The following is a 13,187-nucleotide window of genomic DNA, read 5'->3' on the forward strand; positions in this document are numbered from 1 at the left end:
ATAGTGTATTACTATCCTGAATGTATAACCCTAGGTTTGACTCACCTTGACCTGCTTCATGTTCCTCTTAATAAGGTTATATCTTTGTTTGCATACCATAAGTATTGAGTTGGTTTTATGATTGTGTTTTATGTGATGTTACAGTACTTACTTAACCAAGAGTTCTCTTGGCCTACTTATTTTTAAATAAACCCTTTGTTTTTTTACAATACATAGTGTTTCAGTATTTCTTTGGACCATCTGTATGCTACAATTCCTTTGTACCAATCTACAGCACTCTCTCCCTCCGAAGATCAGCCTAGCTGATCTGTCAATGCTACCACATGATCAGGTGGTACAGCCTTATACTAAGAGTGGAGCTTATGTACTGTCTCAGATATGGTTTTACGAAGCCCTTAGTTGGATTTTAGAAAAACTGTCCAAACAATGACTTACTGGCATTGGCTAATGCAAGTTATTGGCTGTGCCCACATTCTTGAGCTCTTTGTGAGATTCGATGTATTGCAATCCTAGATGGGAGATGGCCGAGGCGAGCACAAAAAAAAAGTGGATCAGCGTCAATTACTCCACTTCTTAATATAGTGCTTTCTGCGGGACTCCTCCAGCTTTTAAGGATTGAAATAACAGGTATTATTTCCCAATCTAGTGACGCTCAATGTATTGACTGGGGAGGATGAAGGGCCAAGTTGGTCCTGCCATAGGGTTCGAACTTGCAACATGCAGCATAGCCCCATATCTAAGGAGAGCACTTAACTTGTGAGCTATTTACCTGGAGCTAAAAGATGCCATGTGAAGAGCTTCAGGACTGTTTGCTCGCTCCCTTTTTTGTATGCATCTGAAGCCACTCATTGAGCCATTTCTGGACCATCACCTGAGTTCCATTTCATATGTGCACGATGTTTTGACTTTGTTACATCGCCCGTTTTTATTTTCCGATGAGTTTTTTCAGACAGTTCTTTGCTGAAAAAAACTCATCGGAAAATATGGGGGGCAGAGGGTAAAGGGACATAAGGGGTAAATGGGTGGGGAAGAGGTAGTAAATAAGTAGGGGAGGAGGGATGTGGAAGGAGGAACCGCCCCATAAATATAAAAAAAAAGTTTTTGATTTGTTTTTTCAGAAAAAAGCTGTTAAAAAAATGTCATCGAAAAAAAATTGCTTTTTATGAACACAAAATGCAGGTTTTATTGCAAACAATGTGGAGCAGGATATATTCTCTGTTGTCGGGGAGGGGCTAAGGCTACATAAGACTGAAGAGTTGCAATGAGCAAAAAAATTGGAGACCATTCTAATTCAGATTTTAGACTGAACACATTTATTGGCAAATGACTTAAAATATGAGTCACCTCCCACTACTTTTCTGGGGTTGGGGCGCCTCGGAGTGTATGGTTGGGACCCTTTCTGTTTTTAGATGCACATATTAGAATAGAACCTTGAGATAGAAAGGGTATTTGACCGCTGTGCTATCAACTTAAACTACCACACTCCATTCTGCCTTTTGCCTTTTGCCCCAGCTTATTACAGGTTAGTTGTTACATCACTACTGACCTGTAATAGGAAAATGACATCACTCCTGTTATTTACACTTACTTTGTGACACCAATACCTGCTGCTCGAGCCAGCACAGAGCAGAATTCCAGATGTCACAGCAGCTCTCGATTAAAGCCCATACAAACATTTCAAATCCCTTTTCTGCAAAATACCCTTCTGTGCACCCTTTACTGACGCTATGAACTGGTTCTGGTAGAATGTTTATTTTGTGCACTACTGGGGTTGAAACCCATCACAGCAAGAATCTAGCATCGCGTCATTACTTATTTTAAAAGCACAACACGCTTTAAAAAAGGCATTTTCTTAAACTGCCGAGACTGTTTTTCTGCAACACGAGTAGTTCTTTTTAAATCCAAACCAATTCAACACTAATTACATGTATTAACAACTATAAGATCTCTTACATTAGGTTAAGCAAAGGGCCATGCATTATAAGGATTAAAGTACCCCCTTCCGGATGTAAACAGGATATTCTAAATCACCTTGAACCTTAGTGACCTTTTATAGGAACTCGGCTACACATATTCCATATATTGTGAGTTCCCAAGTGAGCTCTTATCTCAAAGACATGAATTCCTATTCTTCCTGCTCATCAGATTAGCCATCAACAGTGAGTACAGAATTCTGCAAGCCACTGGCTTCAGATCCTAAAAATGCAGGGGCCCTGGCCATCACTGAATGAGATTGATTGGCAGGCTTCGTGCTTAGTGTACAGCTGGCATGTATGTGCATGCAGGCCCTGCTGGTGCAAACCCGCCCACTACGCGAACTTTATTCTGAAGGTCTACAGCTTTTGACTGTCTCTGCATTCCAGAGTATGTGGCAGGTGGCAGTACACGATTAACTACTCTTGCCTGCACACTCTAAAACCATCTTCCTCCCTCTGTCTGTCACCATCTTTCATGACTTTTAGAAGTTGCTTGAACCCAACTCTTCGTCAGGGCATCACCTAAAGGCAGAAAGATTGCACAATGCTGTCCACAGACCAAGAAGATTTATATGCAGCTGTTTTCATGATTCGCTGGCATTTAGTGTACACTAGTTTGACCAGTCACAAAACGAGTAGACACATCATTAAAAATAAAAAAGATATATTGGTAAGAATGAATAGATGCCACGTCATGGGGCCTCATTACGAGTTCGGTGGGGCAGGAAAAATCAGTGGTGATTAAAGGTTTGCCGTGAAGTGGAGGAACAACCTCCAGGAACCTGCTGGAGGAAATTTCGCTGCCTTACTGCCAAAATGCACCAATTTCAGTGGTATTACCACCAGTGTTAATACTGCCAGTGGTAATATCGCCTAAATCCCTATGGACTCCGCCAATGGGGACTAACATCACCAAACCGCCACCTGTAATCCAGCAGTAATATCGCCAGACCAAGAGGTGGGAAGGTAATTCCATTTGGTGGTATCTTGGTGGGTTTCAGCACCCACCTTGTAATGAGGCAGATAGATGCCACAAACCAAGCACCCAGCCTCGCACACTTAGGCATCACTCGCTTCACTCTCACACAAAGCCGAACTAAACAATACGTTAATTCAACCCCTAACGAGACCTGGTGAGCGGCATTAAACTACCAACCATAAAGATGCTAAGAATTTATCAGATGAGAAAGGACAAGACTTACCCTGAGCGGTCTGCGTCTGCACAAAGGTCTTGATGAGGGTGTCTGTGGTCTGGGTGTAGAGGGACAGGGCGTATCTTAATGACTGCATATCTGGGCTCTTTTCCAGGAATGTTTTCTTCAGGCCGTTCCCACCAGCATGGAAGTATTGCTGAAAAAGAGACAGAGCATATCCATCATCTAGCTATAGAGGCAGGCATAGCTGGCCAGCATCTGAGGTGACTGAAGGAAGAAGCCGGCATAGCTGACCAGCATCTGAGGGGGCTAGAGGAAGAAGCCGGCATAGCTGACCAGCATCTGAGGGGGCTGGAGGAAGAAGCCGGCATAGCTGACTAGCATCTGAGGGGGCTGGAGGAAGAAGCCGGCATAGCTGACTAGCATCTGAGGGGGCTGGAGGAAGAAGCCGGCAAAGCTGACTAGCATCTGAGGTGGCTGGAGGAAGAAGCCGGCATAGCTGACCAGCATCTGAGGGGGCTGGAGGAAGAAGCCGGCATAGCTGACCAGCATCTGAGGGGGCTAGAGGAAGAAGCCGGCATAGCTGACCAGCATCTGAGAAGGCTGGAGGAAGAAGCCGGCATAGCTGACTAGCATCTGAGGGGGCTGGAGGAAGAAGCCGGCATAGCTGACTAGCATCTGAGGGGGCTGGAGGAAGAAGCCGGCATAGCTGACTAGCAACTGAGGTGGCTGGAGGAAGAAGCCGGCATAGCTGACTAGCATCTGAGGTGGCTGGAGGAAGAAGCCGGCATAGCTGACTAGCATCTGAGGTGGCTAAAGGAAGAGGCCGGCATTGCTGACCAGCTTTTGAGGTGACAGAAGGAAGAAGATGCTGATTTACTGGGTTTCCAGCTTCCTACGTGGCTGTCAATGAAAGATGGGGACTACAGACAAACTAACCAGATTTCAAATCGGAGAAACATTGAGGTTTAATGGGGAGTCACCATCTCTTTGGTATTAAGTGGAACCAACCAAGAGCCTGACCCTCAATTTCTCATATTGGTTGCCATCATTAAAAGATATGAATGGCACAACCAATGCACTGTCATGTCCTCAAGAATGGAAGTGGCTGGCATGACACCTAGAGGAAAGGGAATGTGTGGGGTGACAGAGGGGAGATAAAGAAATAGACCTGGCAGCTTCCGTACACCAGAAGATATTATGGAGAAGCACTGTGACTTGTTAGAAAAATCAGGAACAAACAAGCAACATGAGAGAAGGGCGACATCCACACAGGGTGCACGAAGCAAAAAACCACATGTCAAATGTATCTGAAGGAGGAAAAGGAGTGGCTAGGGGGTTGACTAATGAAGCCCAACCCGGAACCGGAAGCTCTTGCATGGAGTGGATGGTCCCTGGCTCTTTGAAAGAGGTTCTAAGCAGCCTCACACACCAGTTGTGGTTCGACAGGAACCCCATTGGGAGGCAGAAGACAGTGATAAGGAGTCATGGAAGGATAAAGAGATGGAATATTGCCCTTAAGAGACAGCAAGTCAAAGCTGTGTAAACACTGTCTGTTTCTTCCACCTGGTCATCACTCCCCCGCACGCTTGCCAGGTGTGATAAATCATGTCAGACTCACTACTTTGACCGTTTTTTCAATAATTAATTTTAAACACCAGGTTCTGCGTAAGAAGTGTGAACTTGGCAACCCATAAAGGTAGGGGAGGGACAGAAAGGTGTGGGTGCATGGATTTGGGCATCAAAATCGAACATGCCACGGGTTCACGATTCAAAAACTCAATCCACGATAAATGAGAACAGGACACTCGCATATAAAGTCTTGATGTGTTTGATTGACAAAGTGGGTTCAGGGCACCGTATGGGCACACGAGCATAAATGGATTAAAGAGTATGCATACCGGAATGAACAGATATAGGAGGCGGTACCGGAAGTGTGTTTGATTTGCTCAGTAAATAACTTAAAAAAAGGATAAATACACTGAACACCTGTTAGTGCAGTGTGGAGACAGGTTTTGGTACAAAACAGGGCAGTCCATGAGTCTTTAACAAAGGATTATATGTGTGATGCCATGGACCCCGCAGATGGAGAGAGCTATGCTATTGTGCAGGTGGGATGCCATGGACCCCGCAGATGGAGAGAGCGATGCTATTGTGCAGGTGGGTTACAAATCCGACAGCTGGTGTACCACAGATAGGCTCTATATCGTAATTTCTTTTCATACATTTTTCATACGGCCATCACTGCCACATTTGGGGTCGGACATGGTCGTTAAGGGCCTGCCAGCCCGAGATCAGGCAGGCATAAGCGAAGCGAGTACCTCGGCAAGGGCTATGAGCCGTTACCCGCCATGTTCCACCCCACCCCCCACAAGTGGGTGATAGCCATTCGCACCTCAGAGTTCAATGAAATGACACTTGTTTACAGGAGATGGGCTGCGCCTGCATTGGGGTAGACAAGCTCCCGTTAAAAAAGATGGCCGTCACAGGGAAAGGGACAGCCGGTGCCTCCAACAGAGGCAAAAAGGGGCAGTCGCCAATTATAATTACTCTGGCTGTCTTCAGAGCAGCTGGGTCCGCAGAGCAGCCATGAGCAAATAACAGTTAATCTCAGTGCAGATTTCTCCCCCTCACAAGATGTGTAGTACCATGCTGGCAGTAGTTATATCACAGCACTTAAGCAGCACCAAATCTCATCAGGAAACTATATAGACACATTTTGAGATGACAAAAGGGGGAATGCCATAGGGGCCGCTTGAGTAACTGCACGTGTGGCACAAAGTCCTAAAGCGTGCAGTGTGGCTCACAATGGACTATGATAGCAAAGGTGAAAATCAGAAGCCACGGGCCCTTAACACTACATACATAGGTTGAAGGAGAGCTACAAGTGCAGTACTAGAGTGAAGGTGTTACAGTCACTCAAGTTGTCTGGTCTTGAACGTCTTACTATCACACACGTCATGGCTGATATGGAACATGATATCACACAGACGACTATTCAGCAAATTCCCTTTTCTGAGTCCAGGTACCCGAAAGCTCCTGCTGGTCTCTGCAGTTATTCGCCAGTTAGATGTGTGCTAAAGTGAAATATACCAAAATATTGCCTCCAGAATTCCGACTGCTGAAAATTCCAACTTTTTCTATTTTCTTCGACCCCCCTGTACATCACATGTATGTGTGGGTGGGTATGGGATATAATATAAGGATGGGGGAGCTGCAGGGGAAGGGTCTCCCACGGCATATATTTGTGGTGTAAAGGGGGGTTGGGGAAAAAAAAGAAAAAAAAATCAGCCTTTTCAGCCGTCGGACTTCTGGGGGTCGCAGTAATCACATAGATCCATGCTAAAGAACTCAGAAGTCCTTACATAGCTATGTACATACAGACATGCAATTACAGGGACTCAATGACAGCCAAATACAATGCAAGAGAACGTGTTGATATTTGATATCCATCCCATATAATATAGGGACCTCTAATAGTTGCTTCTAGTCATGGCAGTGCCCCCCCAGGTGGCTAATTCCAGGGCTTGCTTACTTTTATAGTGTCCAGGGCAAGGTCCATCACGGCACACTGCTTCGGAGTCAGACTTCTGGTTTCCTCACGCACCATGTGATCCTAAAACACCAATCACATTGGGCATTAGCAGCATATTCTTTATTCTGGGAGCATGTGTGTGGGAAGGATGCACCACATCATACATGTTCTACGGGGGAGCATTCACAGGCCATTTGGATTCTATCTGACAGTGTGGACAGAAATGCATGAGATGAATGCAGGAAATCAAAGGCCTAGCCCACTTGCATTCATCACTTCATTGGATAACCACACCGATCAAATTTATTTGCAACCTTGCAGTCTTTCCTGTATGAACTGGTGAATATATTGCAATCCTTTTTTAATCTAGAAGCCACCCAAAATTACATTAAAATGTGATTGTTCCCAAGACCCACGGCTTATTAAGATGAAGGTGATGGATTCCTACACCTGAAACCATGATTTAAGAACATTATGGTGGAAGACACGACATGGTGTAGTACATGCTTAAGGAAGACCTCTTCCTCAGGGGGGGAATAAGGTCATGCCCCATGCGGCAATGTTATCCTTCCGGCCAGCTGGACTGCCGACAGGGAAATGTGTAATTCTCCAACCCATAGAACCAGATTCCCATTGCTTCCCTGCACAGCGGAATGTAGGACCATGGCGTTGTCTGTTAAAATCTAGAAGCAGATGACCACACGGGAGAAAAGAGAGAAGCAAAATGCACACAGTTCGAGGAGGTTGATGGGCTCATGTGTATCCACAGGGGACCAGAGGCAGCTGTGAAGGCATCATGACGTTAGACAGACAACAGATTCACATTTCTAAAATATAGCTTTTTATTTCTCAAATGTCAGGATGGAGTAAGGCCTAACTTGCCCTAAGCGAAGGTAGGATTTCCCTACCTAAACAAACTAAGGATCGACTGTGTCGTAAAGTTCAACTTAAAGGTCCTTCTCTGTCCACAGTCCCTGCTTGCCCTCAGAACTAAATGTATACAATGTGTAGGGATGTCAGCAACCAAAGTACAGTTCTGAGCTTCTTCAGCTTCTGGTGGGTATTCAGCTTCTTCTTCCTTATACTCCAAACAGTTCCACAAAAAGGTCTTGGAGCTCGCTTCCCCAAGTTCAACAAAGTTCCAAACACCCTCAGGGTTCAAGATCAACACAGTTCACAGTAAATCCAACTTTGTTAGCTTTCACTATGAATGGTATTCTTTTAGGCTTCCTCGCCATTCACTTGGTTCTTCTTTCTCTTTTAGTCACATCCAGAATGATGAAACAAAACTTCCATCTCCTTGTTTTCTGTGGTTCACTGCAAGTAGGGGTTACTCAGTATAGTCGCAGTTGTCGGACCACACAGTTCATCCATCACAGGTCACGCAACCAATAACCTATGGCACTTTATAATGTTCATCGATTCTCATTGGACGACTTGGCCTCCATATTTTTCCTTTCTACACTTATGGCCTTAGTCCATTTACTCTCTGGTTTCTTCTGGGCAGTTACTTGACTCTGCCTACAAGTGCCTTTTAATCGCTTCCCTTCGCTGAATTTACTCCTTGTTATCCCGCTTTCACACTAACCAATAGTCCTTATTTTTTTTATTTATTTCATTTAATTTATAAAAACTTTTTGAAAAGATTTATGATCCCTCCATACACATCTTACAAAGGCAGAGAGATAAAGAACAGTCATGTGAAGCACAGTTTTCAAAAGTCGCTCCACCCATGAAAAGGAGCAACTGCACACAAAAACTGACACATTCTTCCTGGCAATTTCATGTCGGTTATCAGGCTGCCATGATTTCTTCAAGTCGGTGTCTGTTTAGTTGATTTCGCAGTTTGCATATTCAACATCTCTGCCTCTCTGTTAGTTCCAGTTCTTAAATCGATCTTTCTCGGTCTTAAACTGCTAGCATGGTTTCTAGTTTATACAGACAGTTTGACAGGCCGAAGACGTCTTTTTCTCTTGGATTTGCAAATTTCAACCATAGCTCTTCTCCAGATAAAGTGGAGTATTGATTGACTACAAGAATCGGCAACTAACTGTTGCATCCGGTTTTTGAAATCTCAGAGCCAGACTTGTCATTGTATCAAAGAGGTTGAGTCTAAATTTCAAGAGCATCCTTCGATGTCTGGCATTAGCTGTTTTCAACACATATTGCAGCTGCTTTTTTTGATTTTTTTCCCTTCGCTTGCTGCATCTTTCATCAACTTGTGGCGATTTCTGTCGTCTACCGTTGCACACCAATCTCGTACCCCTAGCTTGTTTTTCACATTGTTCGGGTTGGTTTTTAAAGTTTCCAAGTCAGCGCCTATCTCAGCAAGATGGTTTTTGCATCCATTTGCCCATTTTATCAATAGGGATTCCTGATTTCCTTTCGTTGTGTCTCGTAGTATGACAAATTGAGGTGTGCAGTCGTCAATGATTATTTTCCTGTAGACAGACAGCATGTTCCATATCACATGAGCGTTCATGGATATTAGGTTTAGCTCATACCGTAGACATGCACTAGATATGCCTTTTTGTAGATGTAGAACACGCCTCCAATATTGGTTTTCCAGTTGGCCCCATAGATTCGAGGTTACTCCTAAGGCACATTCTGCTCCGTAAATTAGAGTAGACACAGTTTTTTGGTTGTAATGGGCCAGAACAGGCAGCAAGGAGAATTTTCCATACTTTTCATTTATAGTCATTCCCTGACATGCTAGTTGTTTGCATTTTTGTTTGGCGTTCTCGGCCAATGGGGCATCATTTATATTGCTGTTAATCCACATGCCAAGGTATTTGGCCTTTTTTTTTACAGAACTCAGGTTTTCATTATTTAATTTCCAAATCGGCTTGTGTTTTGGTTTGTGTAAGGTCTTGAAGAATTATTACTTTGGATTTTGCGGGGTTAATTCTCAATTCCTTTTTTAGCACATATCCTTCTAGGGCCTTTAGCTTTCTTGTCAGCCCAATTGGTGTTAAATCGAGCAGTGCGATGTCATCTGCATATAGCAACCAATTTACGCACATTCCATTAATTCTAGTTGGATGAGAGTTTACTGCTCCCAAGTAGTCTCCAATATCGGACCGGAACAGGCCGAACATAGTGGCTGCCAATGGGCATCCCTGCTTTACACCCTGGTTTGTTTTGATTGGTTCACTAAGAGTCCCACCGGTATCCAGTCTGATCTTAATTTCTGTGTCAGTGTGTAGTTCTTTAATAGGGTCTAGTAGGTTTTCTGAACAGTCACATTTCTTCATTTTGTCCCAGAGCATTTCACGGTCTATAGTGTCAAATGCGCTGGACAGATCGACAAACGCAATGTAGATCTTTTTATTTTGTCGGATGGCTTCCATTTTTAGAAAATCTATGATTGCCAGATTTATGCCTTAACAAAACCTGCTTGCCTAGGGTCGTATCGTTTTGATTCATGAATCCATTTTAGCAGTTTACCCTGGAGCTGCGTAGCAAAATTATTTCCCACCATATCCAGGAGAGCTATTGGGCGATAGGTTCTTGGATCTGTGCGTTTGCCTTTTTTAAAAATCGGCATGACGATAGCTCTCCGCCAGGTGGTAGGAATCTTCCTCTCCTGCAGGATCGAAATAAATAGAGTATGACAGAAGTCTGTCCATAGTCTGGGTTTTGTTTTAGGACTTCATTTGTTAGCCCGACGGGTCCTGGGGCTCTTGATGTGCTAAGTCTTATGATGTTTCTGTACATGTCTTCTTTGTCAATTTTGATTGATCAGTCACTACTCGAGTCTAATGGTTTGCTGGGCATTGCATTTTTATTATAGAATGTGTCTGAATAGTATTCCACCCAGGCCTTCTCAGACACCATGTTTCTTGTTACTGCCCCTTGTGTGTCGCTATGTTATTTAAGTAGGCCCAGAATGCGTTGGTGTTCCTTTTGGCTATGGTTTCCATCATTACTTCTGCATCTCGTTGCAGCATTACGTGTTTGTGACTGATCAGCCAATTTTTGTAAAGTTTGTTTCAGTTGTCTTTTCTCTCTTTCGCTGTTAGCATGAGTTTTTTTTTTAGCTTTCTTATTGCTTTGGTCAGCTCTTTCTTCCTAGAGACAATCTCGAAGTCCTATGCATGTGTTTTTATGAAGTTAGGCCTTGACCTCGCAGTTTGCTTTTCTCGATATGTCTCTAAGAGAGTTGTATATTCAATTTTCTCATCAACTAACCTTTCTTCCATCGATTTTACCAAAGATTTTACTTTGTTTTGGTTAAGCCGTAATCGATCATGGCCTGGTGCAACAACTAGATTCTTACACGAGTTGGCTGCTTTCTTCTTTGATCGATGTCCATTCAAGTACATTTTAGCATGCGATGATCGCTTCATTTCATTTTAGTGATGTTTAAACATGCAACCTCCTGTTTCATTTTTTCAGTCCTTATTTGCCTTTCAAGGGCTTCACAAATTCTCATTACTGGTTTTCACTTGGCTTTTCACTTTCAAATTGTTCTTAAAAGCTTTTTCCTTAAGATCACTTTGTAATTACACATCACTTTCTCTCATTTTGTGCAGTATTTTCATTTCACTTGTGCATAACTTTTCTTTAGATCGATATTCAATATTGTTTAAGTACTTACTAATTCTCTCGATACCTAATGTCCCTCGGGTCTCCTTACTCCTTCCTTAAATGCATTTCTTAGTTCACTCCTTTCTTTGGCCCAGATTAAGCCCCCCGGAATGTCCCGGATCAAGTGCTCTCTCCATGTCACTCACCGGTATGCAGCAACTCCTCTGAGTGCTTGAGCCATCCTCTTCTGCTTGAGCTCGCTCCACTGTCACATCTGGAGCACCAGCGAGCCACGCTCGCCTCTTCCTGACATTTGTGCTGCGCCTCCTGCAGTGAAGTGGCAGCTTCTGTGTCCCCCAGCTGCAGCTGGGGGCACACAGCTCTGAGCTCTGCAGGGCTTTGGACCCTTTGTAGGTTTCTCCAACATCAGCGTCCTTCCAGTTCTCCATCAGCCGACAACGTCATTTTCACTGGCTTCTCCTCTCCAGCCTGCTCCATGGCGTCCTGGCTTCCCAGGCAGTTCACCCCTCTCATGTGGGTCACTCCCTTTTATATACACATGTAGCCTCTTAAGGGGATGCTGGTGCAAGTCCTTTGCCTAACTACAATTAACTCTATTACCGGACATGCCTGATTTTCAGAATGGTGTTCTGCAGTCCACTCCCTTGACCCAGTACCAAAGTAGTGTGCATAGGTGGAAGTGTGCATTCCTCCTAGTTGCCTCTTCCTCGTCCCAGTCTTAAAGGGACCTGAATGGGATATATGTGGAATGTGTGACAAAGGGGAAGAGTGGTAATAACCTACAAGGGAAAGGGGATACCATGTTGCACCTAAAGACACCCTTCCTCCGCTCCTGGAGGACTCCCAATCCAGGTGATCCTCCCTCGCATATCCCACCCCAAGGGTCAGGATCCAAAACCAATGGTCCTTCCCTGGCCACCTGAGATGAAGATCCAAGGGGTGTAGATGGGAGGATGCCCCCAGGTTCCTCACACAGCTCACTGCAAGATCATACAGGTATCCCCAAGGTCTTCAGAGAGGTTCAATTTTATTCTATTATAGAAGTCTTTAGCAACAATCAAGCCACTTGTGTGTCAGTCTCCCCCTTCCACACCCTTGCATGACCTACTGTAGGTCTCATTATACTTCACCCTCATCCAACCCAAAGTGCTCAGACCGGTTGCATTTCAATCTGGCTTCAGTGGTATTTTATGTTGTGTTAATGGGATTGATAACATGCACAGCAGCCGTTTGCTTGGTCCCCAGGCACTTTGGAGGATCTAAAGTTGGGTCAGATTAGTGGGGAGAGCGAGAGGAAATGTAGAAGACTCTCTCGGATATATTGCCGTACATCAACAGGGCATGTGTAATCACTTAATTGTACAACTAGTAGTATATAACATTGACTCCATGCTCTCTTTAAAAAATAAACTTTTATCTTTCTCTGGAGACGCTATTGTTTGCTCCTCTACCTCAAAATGGCCGACAGTTACGTTCTGGAAGAAGCAAAAAAATTGGTTATGTAGCTTCAGTTTCACTTCTTCTTTAAGGTAGTGTTCTACTTGTCCGTTTAAACAGATTAGTGCCATTTGAAATTAGGTCCCAAAAACGGTCATGCTTTTCCATTCAGACTAGTTTATAAAAGGCTTAATGTGGGGGTAAAAGAATGTCTGTGCTTCCAGCACCGGTCTCTCCAAGTCCCTTCTTTGTAGCCCTGGAATTATGAACTCTGGACCGCAGGATGGAGGGGTGCTCAAAACATTTCTTTCTGGGTTCTGTACATTAATATTTTGCTATGGTAAATAACTGATCATGTTTTTACTTTTCAGCGTACATGATTACTGTAGTGTGATGTTAACACTATATAATATTGATATAAAATAAATCATTTTATCAAGGGTCTCTGTAACAAGCATTCCAACTTCATTTAAGCACTAAACATACATTGTAATAGTGGGTTTAAGTAATGGACAATACAGGGTTCCAAATACA

At 43.9% G+C, this 13,187-nt stretch overlaps 1 protein-coding gene across 4 annotated transcripts in view; it reads right to left on the minus strand.

Moving 5' to 3' along the window:
- The window catches only part of LOC138511252 (protein unc-13 homolog B-like), a 2,171,549-nt gene that overhangs the window by 161,118 nt on the left and 1,997,244 nt on the right, over positions 1–13,187 (minus strand). For all 4 annotated transcript variants that reach the window (XM_069626798.1, XM_069626797.1, XM_069626799.1 and 1 more), the window contains 2 exons: positions 6,666–6,746; positions 3,179–3,326 (listed from right to left, as the gene is read on the minus strand). In XM_069626798.1, the coding sequence (XP_069482899.1) occupies positions 3,179–3,326; positions 6,666–6,746 (229 nt within the window). The remainder of the gene's footprint in view (positions 1–3,178; positions 3,327–6,665; positions 6,747–13,187) is intronic.

The sequence above is a fragment of the Ambystoma mexicanum genome, chromosome 6p (assembly GCF_040938575.1).
Source record: "Ambystoma mexicanum isolate Mex_15411 chromosome 6p, UKY_AmexF1_1, whole genome shotgun sequence".
NCBI classification, from domain to species: domain Eukaryota; kingdom Metazoa; phylum Chordata; class Amphibia; order Caudata; family Ambystomatidae; genus Ambystoma; species Ambystoma mexicanum.